General features: G+C 30.8%; 1 protein-coding gene and 1 long non-coding RNA gene across 7 annotated transcripts; both read right to left on the minus strand.

Moving 5' to 3' along the window:
- Positions 1 to 3,185, minus strand: LOC131638756 (uncharacterized). 6 transcript variants are annotated; one of them, XR_009294763.1, is made up of 6 exons: positions 2,636 to 3,185; positions 2,341 to 2,520; positions 2,219 to 2,241; positions 1,842 to 2,046; positions 1,316 to 1,407; positions 1 to 1,235 (listed from the first exon to the last, which is right to left on the minus strand). It is a non-coding gene; the product is annotated as an uncharacterized LOC131638756 (long non-coding RNA). The 6 variants fall into 6 exon arrangements; XR_009294764.1 differs by having other exon boundaries at positions 2 to 1,235; positions 1,864 to 2,046; positions 2,636 to 3,183; XR_009294761.1 differs by having other exon boundaries at positions 4 to 779; positions 2,636 to 3,181.
- A 1,609-nt stretch (positions 3,186 to 4,794) lies between these two features.
- On the minus strand, positions 4,795 to 6,087 carry LOC131607076 (uncharacterized). The gene has a single exon (XM_058879121.1). The coding sequence runs from the start codon at positions 6,032 to 6,034 to the stop codon at positions 5,450 to 5,452; it is 585 nt and encodes a 194-aa protein (XP_058735104.1). The 5' UTR covers positions 6,035 to 6,087; the 3' UTR covers positions 4,795 to 5,449.
- Between the last annotated feature and the right edge of the window lie 6,082 nt (positions 6,088 to 12,169).

The following is a 12,169-nucleotide window of genomic DNA, read 5'->3' on the forward strand; positions in this document are numbered from 1 at the left end:
ATAAATGGAAAGTTCCCGGTTTCTATGCAAACTAGGTGCTACGTTTAACGACGAAGATCCATTAGAAGCTTAAAAGTTCCATCCAACAACTCAGATGATGTCTCAATTTAGTAGATGTACTTTTGCGCCTAGCTAAGTGTGTTGTCTTCATCCCTTAGGCGTGTGGAACATGTGAAAGTCGTTGTTGTAGAAACTAGGGCTGGGCATCGGATCGGGCCGGATCGGATTCGGGCCCAAAATCCAAAACCGTTCTTACCCTCGGGTGAAAAAGACAGGCCCAAATTCCGACCAGTTTTTTTCGGTTTTCTCGGGTCCGGTTTAAATCGGGTTCGGTTAATTAATTCGGTTTTTTCCGGATAGTATACTTATTGGACCAATTGAAAATTTAAGCCCAATTTTAAAATCAGTCACATTTTAGTCCATCTGTTTGACATCAAAGCCCAGAATACAGATTATTTTTTGGGTTTGTTATTGGATCATTAATATTTTTTTTTTTTTTTTTATATATTGTAAATATAAATGACTTAATTTTGTTTTAAAAAATTGAGTTATTTGTAGAAATTTAATCTTTCAAAACTGAACTAATATTTATTACTTTTTCAATGAAATTGGAATCTAAATCATTCAAATTCAAAAATAAAATAAATCCTTAACTTAATTTTCAAATAACATAAATCACATTTAATAAGATATAATTCAACCACAATCAATACAAATTACAAATTATCTAAATAAGTGTGAATCCACCGATCTCTCGAATCTTTGAATTATTTCACATCCTGTAACATCAAAGAAATTATCAATAAATATTAAAGAAAAATAAGGAGAATCACATTAAGACCTTAAAATAGTTTGTTATCAAATTTGTTTTCTGCCCTTCAGCTGCAACAGTCTGCATTGTATTATCAAAAGGACAACCATTTTATTATCAATCTTTTCTATTTGTATGAGAAAAAAATAGATGACCCTCAAAGTATAAAGAAACCTCTATATTACCTTCATGTGTTTAAATTTAGATCAGACTGATATTTGCATGTTTTTCTTTTCTGGATAAATCTGCTAGAATACTTATGCATCTTTTCAATTTATTTTATGATTAATATCAAGCTAGAACTAAAACATGAAAAAATAGATGATATAAGAAGTGTGTGTATTCTCTTATTTGTTCTAATTTAGATCAAGTTTTTCAGCCAAGCCAATACCATAGAGTGTGATTTTTCCAGAACCTGGAGGGCCTAAAAGCAACCAAATTGAAACGTTATATTTGTTCAAGAGATCCGAAGAGAAATCAACTCATAGAACAATATTTGTATACCTTGAAGGGCTTATGCCTTGTATTTGGAAATTTCTTTGAGAAACCTTCTTTATCGTTTCCTCTGATAGTATTAATCATATCACAACAAGATCCTACATTAAAAATAAACTAACATTAGAAAAATTAATAAAATAGAATTTTATCATCCAAACTTGTTCCAGTTGCAGTTAACAAAGGAATTATACCATCAAAACAAGTTAACAATCCAGAAAAAACAAAGCTTTTGTAACAATCCAGCAAAAATAGTTTCCAAAATAGCAGAACATTAATTAAAATTATACTAAAAATATACTAATCACATAATCACATAAACAATCAGATAATCAAAAATAAGAAACAGAAACATATAAGAAAATAAGAAACCAATAACATAAACCTTGAGTTTCTTGCTCAACCTACAAAAGAATCAAAGATTCTAACAAGAGAAATCAATATAATACCAGGAAATAATGTTCAAAACACAAGTTTAAAGAAAACACAACAAATAACATAAAGAGATGTTTAAAGAAAATTTGAATCAAGCTACCATGACCCAAGAATCAAACTACCATGACCAAAGAATCAAACTTCATGGTAACTTGAATTGTTGTTCAACATTTTTTATAACCCCGCCACATTCCAGATACTTGAAAGTTCCTTGGTGAAGCTCAGGTCGAACCTCACTTGTCCCTGTTACCACTCCTATAACAGATACAAGCCTTCCAATTTCTAATGTAGAGAACTCTCTTAACCTACAGACATATAAGTTTAGCAGTTAATAACCCATCAAATAAAAACACTCAAACTTAATTTTCAATTGCACAAACACAATACATCACAATTCCACATCCTCCACTTTCAATTAAAAATAAGTTTAACTAATATTAATGAAATGCAAACAAATATTGAAGGAAAATTTTATACCTCTTGACAGATAAGGTTCAAACCTATAATCATCAACACAGAAAACAATTGTTAGTTAACAAATTATAGGGTTTCAATGACTTTGAAAAAATTCTAAATGACATACAATGTAAAAAAATAACCTCAAATATTCATCTAAAGAAGATCGTTGGATCTGATAACATGCTCGAAATTGATGAACATAGTGTTGGACTCGTTAGCTCTCATCACTTCAATCTCCGCTTTGTATTATAGTTTATTTTGCTATCCAGATCAAAAACCGAGATTCAACACCAACAAATAGTTCATTTCCTTGTCCAGATCTAAAACAATGATTCAACACAAACATAAATCAAACTCAAAAAATAAATATACATTAAAGATTAACAATCAGAAGCCTAAATCAAACTCCAAACACAAATAAAGTAGTAGAATCACCTTTAGAAGCATCAAATCTACTCAATGAAAACAAATCTGAGATGAAGATGAGTAGATGGTGAAGCAACGATGAAAGATGATAGAGGAAGATGAAAGTGAAACAACGAATGGTTATGGAAGCGGCAGAGAGGACAAGAAAGAAAGTGAGAGAGAAGTGTATTAGGATTTCTATGTGAGGGGAGGCTGAGAAAGTGAAGAATGAAAAATTAGGGTTTGGGGAGACTGAGAAAGCAGTGAAGAATGAAACAAGAAAAGGATTTATAGCCAGGCTGTTAATTATATAAATAATATTTAATAATTAAGTTTGGTCGGGTTCGGTTTCCGACGGACCCAAAATAATCATCCGAACCGAACCGGCTCAACTCTATTGTATCCAAAATAATCACCCGATACAATCCGAAAACCGTTTAAATCCGAACGAATGCAAAACGGAAGCATCGGATCGGTCGGTTATCACCGGATGGTGATAACTTGTCCACCTCTATAGAAACATTTATTCAACCTGTGAATTTAATGCACATGTTCCTTATGTAACTGCTCCCACTTGGCTAGGAAGCTCCTTCTCACAGGCAAGGTCACTAAGCTTCAGATTCCTGTGCCGACCTCATTTATTTCTATTTTAATAATTCTTACTACCCTAATCATATAAAGGACACGAGGAACTAATGTTCTAGACTAGCCAATGGCCCACAAAGACCAACCTAATTCACATAGAGAAAATTTTCCTCAAGGACTTACCTCACTCTCGTACAGATAGACATTTGTCACATGGAGCTTCATAGGGCCGGTGGAAAGGCTGTGCAATCTGTGCTACTGCACAGGGCCTCTATTAAATGACGACCTCTATTCCTTTTATAAGTGGCTTAATGTAATTGATTACTATAAAGAAAAAGAATTTCTCAGCTTAAGTAATTTCTTAAAGATGCTTAAAACACCCAACAAGGTTAAATACAATTAAATAGAATAGAAATAATAATATAGTATATTTAACACTCTTCAAATCAAATAAATGAAATTCAGTTAATTTCAGTGTTTTAAAACCAGATCGGACTGGTCGGTCGGACCGGTTGAACTGGGAACCATCCAGGTAATCGATCTAGTTCGATTACTGTATCGGATATGTCATTGAACCGGTGTGAACCGGTAAAACTGACGATTTTCCAAAACCGATGGTTTAAATGAATTTTTAATTTTTAATTTTATTTTAAAAACTTAAAACAACATCATTTTGATTATTTTAATGAAAAATTAAAATAAAAAATAAAAGAAAAAAAATAGAAAATAAAGATATTTCAAATACAGTTGATTTTGTTGCAGATGATTTTGATATTGAAGAAGGAAATACCAACATTGAAACAATTTTTTCTTCCTTAAAATTAAATTTAGTAGACAATGAAGTTATTTTATTATAATTTATTAAATTAGATTATGTTGCGATTAAAGTTTGTTTGCAAATATACTTTGTAATTTGTACTATTTTGTTATGTGTGATACCTATGTTTAAAATTTGAATTTAAATTATAAACTTGTGAATTTATTTATGATATGATATTTTTTAAAAACTTAAGTGCCGGTTATGTATTATAGACTGAATCATCATGTTCGACATGTTTTATACCTATATATAGTTTTGTTATAACGACCGATCTATTCAACCTAATTATCCGGTTTAGTCATGCGGTTCGACCAGTGATCCAGTGGTTCGACCAATAAACCAGTGACCCAGTACCCTCACCGATTTGATGTTCGGTCCGATTTTTAAAACACTGGTTAATTTATATGTCTTATTCTCTTATAAATTCAAAAAAAATCTTTCTTTTTTTATCGTTAATGCTATAAAAAAATTAATAGTTAATTTATTCCTTCTTTTTTTAGTTGATTTATTAATTTGTAATTCTATTTTCTAATTCTTAATTATCTCTTAAATTAATCGTTAAGTTGTCTATTTAGTTCAAATCGGATAGAAAATTGAGAAATTTCAAACTTTATAATTAAAAAGATTAGAAAAATTAATTTTAAAATATGAAAAGTTTAAAATAAAAGTTAACGAATTGCATGGTGAAGTTTTTGATTAAAATATGTCTCTTTTATTGAATTGTGTTTGTGTTATTACTAATAAGAATGACTATATTTTAAATATATGATTTACAATTTAAATATTTTTTTTTTAAAAAATATACTTATTTTATATATGTATTTTTTTTTTAATTTTAGAAAGGGCCTCCTAATTAATTGAGACGGCCTGACTCTTCACAGAAGTACTGACATTCTTTGATCAGTTCCATTGATCTTTATCCAACGGTCACTCCTGCTCCATGTCGGACAACTCAGAGACGGATACAACTTCCTCTCTTTTAAAGTATGAACCTGAGTCTTATCCAAATACAATTCAACTCATATTTTCAAAGTTTTACCTTAATCTCATTCTAACGAGTATGAAACTGCTAACATTTTTGCAGGTACCCTCTCCGTTTTATAAAAAAGTAAGAACCATCGGAAGCATCTTTGCGGTGATCTTCATCAACATATCAATCCTTTTCTATTCCAGTAAGTAACACTAGATTTAACAAAAAAAAAAGAAAAGAGAAAGGATATAATTATATATTGTATCATATATGTTTTTAAAGTGTATATTCACAATAATACACGAGAGGGAGAAACGAGGAGACGGGCATGGCCTCGGCCATCCAAGTGCCATACCATACATATAAGAATACTGCTAGTATGAAAGCATAATAAATAGAGCAATAATTAACAAACAAAATAATTCAATCCATTCTAAAAGGCTTAGATACATAACAGCTTCAAAACAGTTCAAACTGTTGGGCTCATGATAGGAGGAACAAAACACCAGTTACCAAAAGATGTCGGCGAGAGCAGATTCATGTCCAACAAACCAGGAGTCGTTACCCGATCATTCTTACAATTCTTTTCAAAATATTCAGCTTGAAAGTAGTGATACCAGTTGTTAGGAGTACTCACTGCCACTGGCACCAATGGAGGGGACACTTCCACAGTATTGACCCTGCTGTCTGAAAAAAGTTGTATTGGGAGAGAAGGAACACTGTCATGGGCAATAATGGTATGATTTGTGTTTTGAATAGGGTTGTGATGATCAGGCTGTGAAGGTATGAACTGAGTTGAACGAGTGAGAGATTGAACAAGTTCTTTGAAGTTTATAGGATCTACTTTGTATACTGTGACAGGTGTTGGTGGCATTGGTGCTATTGGAACTTTCTTCATTTTCTTTACTGGTGACTTTCTTACTGAATGAAGCCAAGAGTATTTAGATTGAGAAGGATATTGATTATGCTTCATTGATCCATTTAGTTTCTTGGTGTTTTGGGATATGTATGAAGAATTATTAGTTGAAGAATATGAACTAGAATAAGATTCCATTTAGTTTCTTTTGTCTAATGAAGATAGAAGTTGTTATGATTGAAGAGACTAGAAAGTTAGTTATTATTATGTTGTGATATATGATCTATTTAGTTATTTATAGATATTGTTTTGAGTGTATGAGTAAGCAATAATTATGAAGGAAATAATATTTAAAGAATATGGAATATTTGAATTTCAATAAAGGCTAACAACCTGAGGCCTTGATGTAAGACTTGCAGATGAGGAATGAATGAAAATGGAAGCTTTGTTTTTGTCTTTACCGTCGGCGGATCGATGCATCATGCATGTCATGCAAGTAGTAGTCACATATATAAAAATGTGGGAATAGAATTTTCTCAAACAATAATTTTACTATTTTGTTGGATATATATATATATATATTAAAAAAAAGCCTCCAAATTTGTCTTTGTTCAAAAGGTCAAAACATATTTATTTATATAAAGTCAAAGTATTGAAGGGTATGGACATGTTTATTTTGAATTTTTTTTTAAAATAATTTTTATAGTGTTACAAAATTTATAAAGATATTTGTTATAAAAGTTTCAAATAAAAATTTAATTTGAATAGTCATTTCTAAAATGTTATTTTAGATATTTCATCATTTTATTAAAAAAAAATTGGTATTAAAATTTTAAAAAATTACTTAATTTTGAAGCTATTTCAAATAGTTTTTCATAAAAATTATTTTTAAAATATAATTATTTTTAAAAATTGTGATTTTGACTATGTTAAAAAATTGTGATTTCGACTATGTTGTAATCTTCAACATGTTTAAAATAATTCTCCAAATAATCAATTTTTCCAACTAATTCTTAAAATAACCCACTCTGAAACAAAAAATGAGAACACATAAGTGTTGTAAGATGAATTGGTCGATTGAATGGCGAATTGGTGTGAGTGATTCGTTGAAAAAAAGGGATAAATGGTTGTTGTGGTGTTTAGTAGCCAAATGTTTGTTGCATGTTTTGATGTTGTGATGTTTCGGCGTTTTGGCTATGGTAGGAGGAAGTGTTGGTGTTAAATGTTTTTTTGGGTGTTTTGGCTATGGTAAGATGATGTGTTGGGATATGATTGTTGGGTGTTTTGATAATAATTATGTTATTCGTGGTGGTATGAAGTACGCTATTGGTTTTGTGGTTGGGTCTCTGACATGTATTGGTTGTGGGTTTGATTGTTTGTGGGTCGGTAATTTTGTTGGGTAGGGGGTTGTGTGTAAGTTGTCTGGTAAATTTGTTGGGGGTCATTGAAGCTTCTTGTGTGTAAGTGGGTTGGCATGGGTCATATAAATACATATGTTTGGAGAAAAATCCATTTGTAACCGATATGTACTAAGCCATATAATTATTAGTTAGTTTAGATTCGGTTGGCAAGATAGTGTCGATTAAGACTCATTGACGACGACACCTTTATTGACGACACTCAGCTTTAGCGAAGTCTTTCCAATCACCAAATGTCTATTGTTCTTTAATTTTACATTGATGCCATTGTCTGAGGCACATCGGGGGATATGGGATGTATTGATGCATGCAGAACTGTAGTTTCACACGGTCACTATCGTGCATCTCCATAATCTAATGCATCTCCAACTGTAGTTTACATTGATGATCAATGTTGTTGTAGTCCAAACAGTTGCATCTTTTTAGTTGATTTCATGATGATGTTCCATACCTAGATATGGCCTCCAAATAAACTGTAAAGAAAACATAAATTAGATTTAGTAAATGATTAATATTAAAAGTAAATTATTATAAAATGTTTAGTTTAATGGCAGTACATCGTATGGTTTTAGGTGATCCAAGAGAATTTGATATTGAGTGATGTAGTGTATAGGACATTTGTTGTAATTCATCCCACAGGTGGACCACCTAAACTAAAAAAAGTTAAAATAAATTAGTTATAATTAATAATGGGTAAAGTAAGTAAATGGAAATAATATTATTAATTTACTTTGTTGCGTATGGGGAATGTGAAGTTTTCATTTTTTACGGGCGCTAGGTTGAAGGTGAGACTGGTGGTGGTTGAAGTTTCTTTCTCAATAATCTCATAACACACGTTGATCCACAACCCAACCTCTATTTGATTTTAGACAAACATGCATCTATTGAGAGTGCATACAATAATCTTGATAACGGTTGGCAAAATCCTCCTTCTACCCATGTCAACAACACTAAACATACTGCACAAAGTTTCATGAGGGAAATCAAAGACAAGATTCTTCAGAAAAAAATTATGAATGTGGGGAATGCTTTAAATCACCATCCTTCAAACACTATCGAGATGAAATTATATTGTCAAATGCTAATGCTTTAAGGTCAGTCGATAATATTATAGTGGAGAAGTGGACCAGGGCATCTGACCAGGGCATTTTGTTGATTGTTTTTGGTTAAAGTTACTTTGGAGTGTTGAAATGTAGAGAATTATGGTGATGCGTATTTGTTTTTTGAGTTTGAAGTGTGGGTAATAAGGGTTGAAGATGAAGAACAATTATCGGTTATGAGATTTTGAGTGTGAGAGATTAATGCAAGATAGAGAGTTGGAGATCTATAGAGTGAAATGAGAGTGAAAATGAGGGAAGAATAATGAATCTTTAAAACTTAAAATAATTTTACCTATTTTATCAAGAAAATTCTTGATGAAAGTCCTTTAGGGAAAAACACTACAATGGTGTGTCCTTCTTCATACATCGTTGAATGCGAGAGTTAGTAAAAATACAACAATGAATAAGTCCATCATAGGCTCATTCATTTTAATGATCACCTCAGATAATCAATTTTAGGAAACTCTCAAAAGGTGTTGCTCTAATCACAACGGTTAACATTCGTTTTCATCGTTCTTATTCAGGATCACAGACTTAAAACATGTATACTTTTGAAGTATACTTCTGCTTTGTACTTCTTCTTCAAATACTTTATTTTTAGAACTTTTAAGTTGCAAAGCATAACCTGCAAAACAATTTAAGGTTTCACCTTTGGTGCCCATATCATCTTCCCGGGCCCAGGTGCATTAGCCACAGAAGATCTAAGGTTTTTACCTTCAAATCTTATCAGTTTAAAACAAAAATATTTTCAGTGTTCTGCTTACTTACAATAGGTACATTTGTACGTTGGATGATTTTTCTTTTCTATCTAGAATGTATCTTCCTTGTAGGGTGCCTTTGAGCAAATCTTATCCTCTTCATTGGAAGATGATTATTTTATGTTTCTCCCTAAGGTTGATATCATCTAAAGACATTATTATGAAATTTTTAGTTTTGAGATCTATATCTATCTTAGTCTTTTCTTCTTTGGTCTAAAGGGAATAAGGTTTTTTTTTTCACTTCTTCATCATTTACTTAATGAGTAGGGTAAACTAGACTGTTTACTATGATTTTCCATAAGTCATGATTTATACTTTGAAGAAAAATTTTAAATTTGATTTTCCAAATATCAAAACTATCTTTTTCAAAAAGTGGTGGTGTATTTTAAAACGATATATTGTGTTGGAAATCATCTTCCTCATGAGATGATTAGTCCTTAAACAGGAGTTAGGCTGTGATACCACTTGTTGAACTTGAGATTTCACACACAAGAAGATGATGAATTGTGTGGTTTGGAAAAAGATGGTTTTGAAATTTTTTGACAATTTAAATCAGAGTTTGAAAATATTTTCTAAGTCTAAGAAACAAAAATAAAATATTTAAAGTGGGAAATTAAAAACTTAAAGGAAGAAGAAGAACACTAGAAATTATAGAGATTTAATCAAAACAAAAATAATCTATTCCTCCCCCAAGACTTGGTCTTGAGAGTTTCCAATAATACTTGAGAGCTTTTAGTAGAAAAGGCTCATGAACCCCCTTACACAAGGAAATGGTGGTGTCCTTCAACCAAAATATTACAAGACGAATAATGTGGGCATTTGCGTCTTTTCCTTAATAACTTGTTAAAAGTGAAGTGGCCAAGCTTCCTTCCGAACTGTAGGTTGAAGCTGTTAGTCTTCTCTCCATGAACAAGAGCCTTGTAGAGATTAGTCTTCAAGTTCCAAAATATATTTGAACTCCCTTTTGGTTTTAACACGATCACTAAATAACCTTGAGATTTTAATCGTGCTGACCTCAAAATCTGTGAAGATTTTTATATCGGCTAATCTTCAACAAATCACGAAATAATGGAAAATTATCAAAGCTAGACAATTTTCAACCTATACATATTGGAACTGATCACCAAATCCCCACCAATTAGCTTTTAACGGGTTTAGTTTAGAACCACATATATAATCCTTATTTGGACAATATTCAATCAAGATTTATAAACATAGTTACCTTTGTGAATTTATACAATTCAAACCTGCAAGAATTACATAAGGGACCTGACTCATAAATGGTACTTTCCTCACAAAAGCATTTATTTAAAAGAACTAGTGAGAGAAAGTTACAACAAAATTTTAGAGTTGGAGAGTGAGTGTCTTGAATGGACTTAACTGGAGTTTTTCTACTGGTGGAACTCATGAGTGAAGGTTTTACTGTGTGAAAGACAGCCCTCAAAGTTGTTTCAAATAAAATGGTCAAACATCAGAAAGTGTATTCCAACAATCAACATGCTTTCATACCATTTGTCTTTGACACTTTTGATTTCTTAACATTTGAGACAGTGTATGTTTTTTAGAGAGTCTGAAGACCTGTGCATATCAATGTCGCTTCTCCTAGATCAATTGATGTAATTTTTAAAAGGATTGATTTTGTTATAAAAAGTAGTAGCGTTGTCTGTTTGATTGCGCATTTTCCTTTTATTTATCCGTATAAATGTTATTATATCATCAAATAATTATTAATACAAACCTAAAAATTATATAAAATTTCAAAATAAAATAAAATATTATTGTTCTGTTGTTTTATTTATGAAAATATTGGTCTAATAATATCTTTTAAGCACAGAACTTGTCAAACCTTTATATAAAAGTTAAATTAAATCTAAAAATATATCCATGAGAAATAATAGATACAATTCACACACGCATATATATATATATATATATATATATATATATATATATATATATATATATATATATATATATATATATATATATATATATATATTTAAGGTATGTCATATTCAAATATTGTAAAGTCTAGTCTATAATATTGCCATTCTAGACATAAAAAACCATATATAATGTCATACAAAATCTCTTATTCAACAAGAATTCGGAGTATTTAACAGGGGGAATAGAATCACTTAAACAGTAGTTTAGTTGGATGGATTGTTCCATTTAAGTTATTTAATTATTGCTAGATAGTATACATTAAAATATTGCCTCCAAATTTGTCTTTGTTCGACAGGTCAGAGCATAAATTAATACAAAAGTCAATGTATTGAAGGGTGAGAGTGAGAGAGGAGAAGACTATATCTGGATGGAGATTCAGATGAGTTGAGTGAGATTATTGGAGTAGTTGATAATATATATAGCCGCCTCATGTTCTGTCGTATTAGCTACACTGTGTATTCAGAAGGAAGCAGAAGTATTAGTATTATGAATAATGCTATACTTACACCCCAATCTTACACCAATACTTACACCAAACACTGTTCATCGTATTTATACGGTGAACAGTGTTTTTTAAAATAAAATAATATTTATAAAAAATATTTTTTATTTTTAAAATTATGGACGGCACTGTTCATGTAAAGACGTGCATTAACCAACTTCATTACTGGATTAACCAAGTTTTTACACTGCATTAACCAAGTTTGGTGACTGCTAAAAATCAATTTTAATACCTGGATGTTGCATTAACCAACTTCATTACTGCATTAACCAAGTTTTTACACTGCATTAACCAAATTTGAGTAATGCTATTCTTACACCCATGAACACAGTACTTTTCAGTAGTCATTAAATTTGGTTAATGCAGTGTAAAAACTTGGTTAATGCAATAATGAAGTTGGTTAATGCAACATCCAGGTATTAAAAATAATTTTTAGCAGTCATCAAACTTGGTTAATGCAGTGTAAAAACTTGGTTAATGCAGTAATAAAGTTGGTTAATGCACGTCCTTACATGAACAGTGTCGTCCGTAATTTAAAAAAAAAATATTTTTTATAAATATTATTATTTTATTTTAAAAAACACTGTTCACCGTATAAATACGGTGAA

This window comes from Vicia villosa, linkage group LG1, assembly GCF_029867415.1.
Source record: "Vicia villosa cultivar HV-30 ecotype Madison, WI linkage group LG1, Vvil1.0, whole genome shotgun sequence".
NCBI classification, from domain to species: domain Eukaryota; kingdom Viridiplantae; phylum Streptophyta; class Magnoliopsida; order Fabales; family Fabaceae; genus Vicia; species Vicia villosa.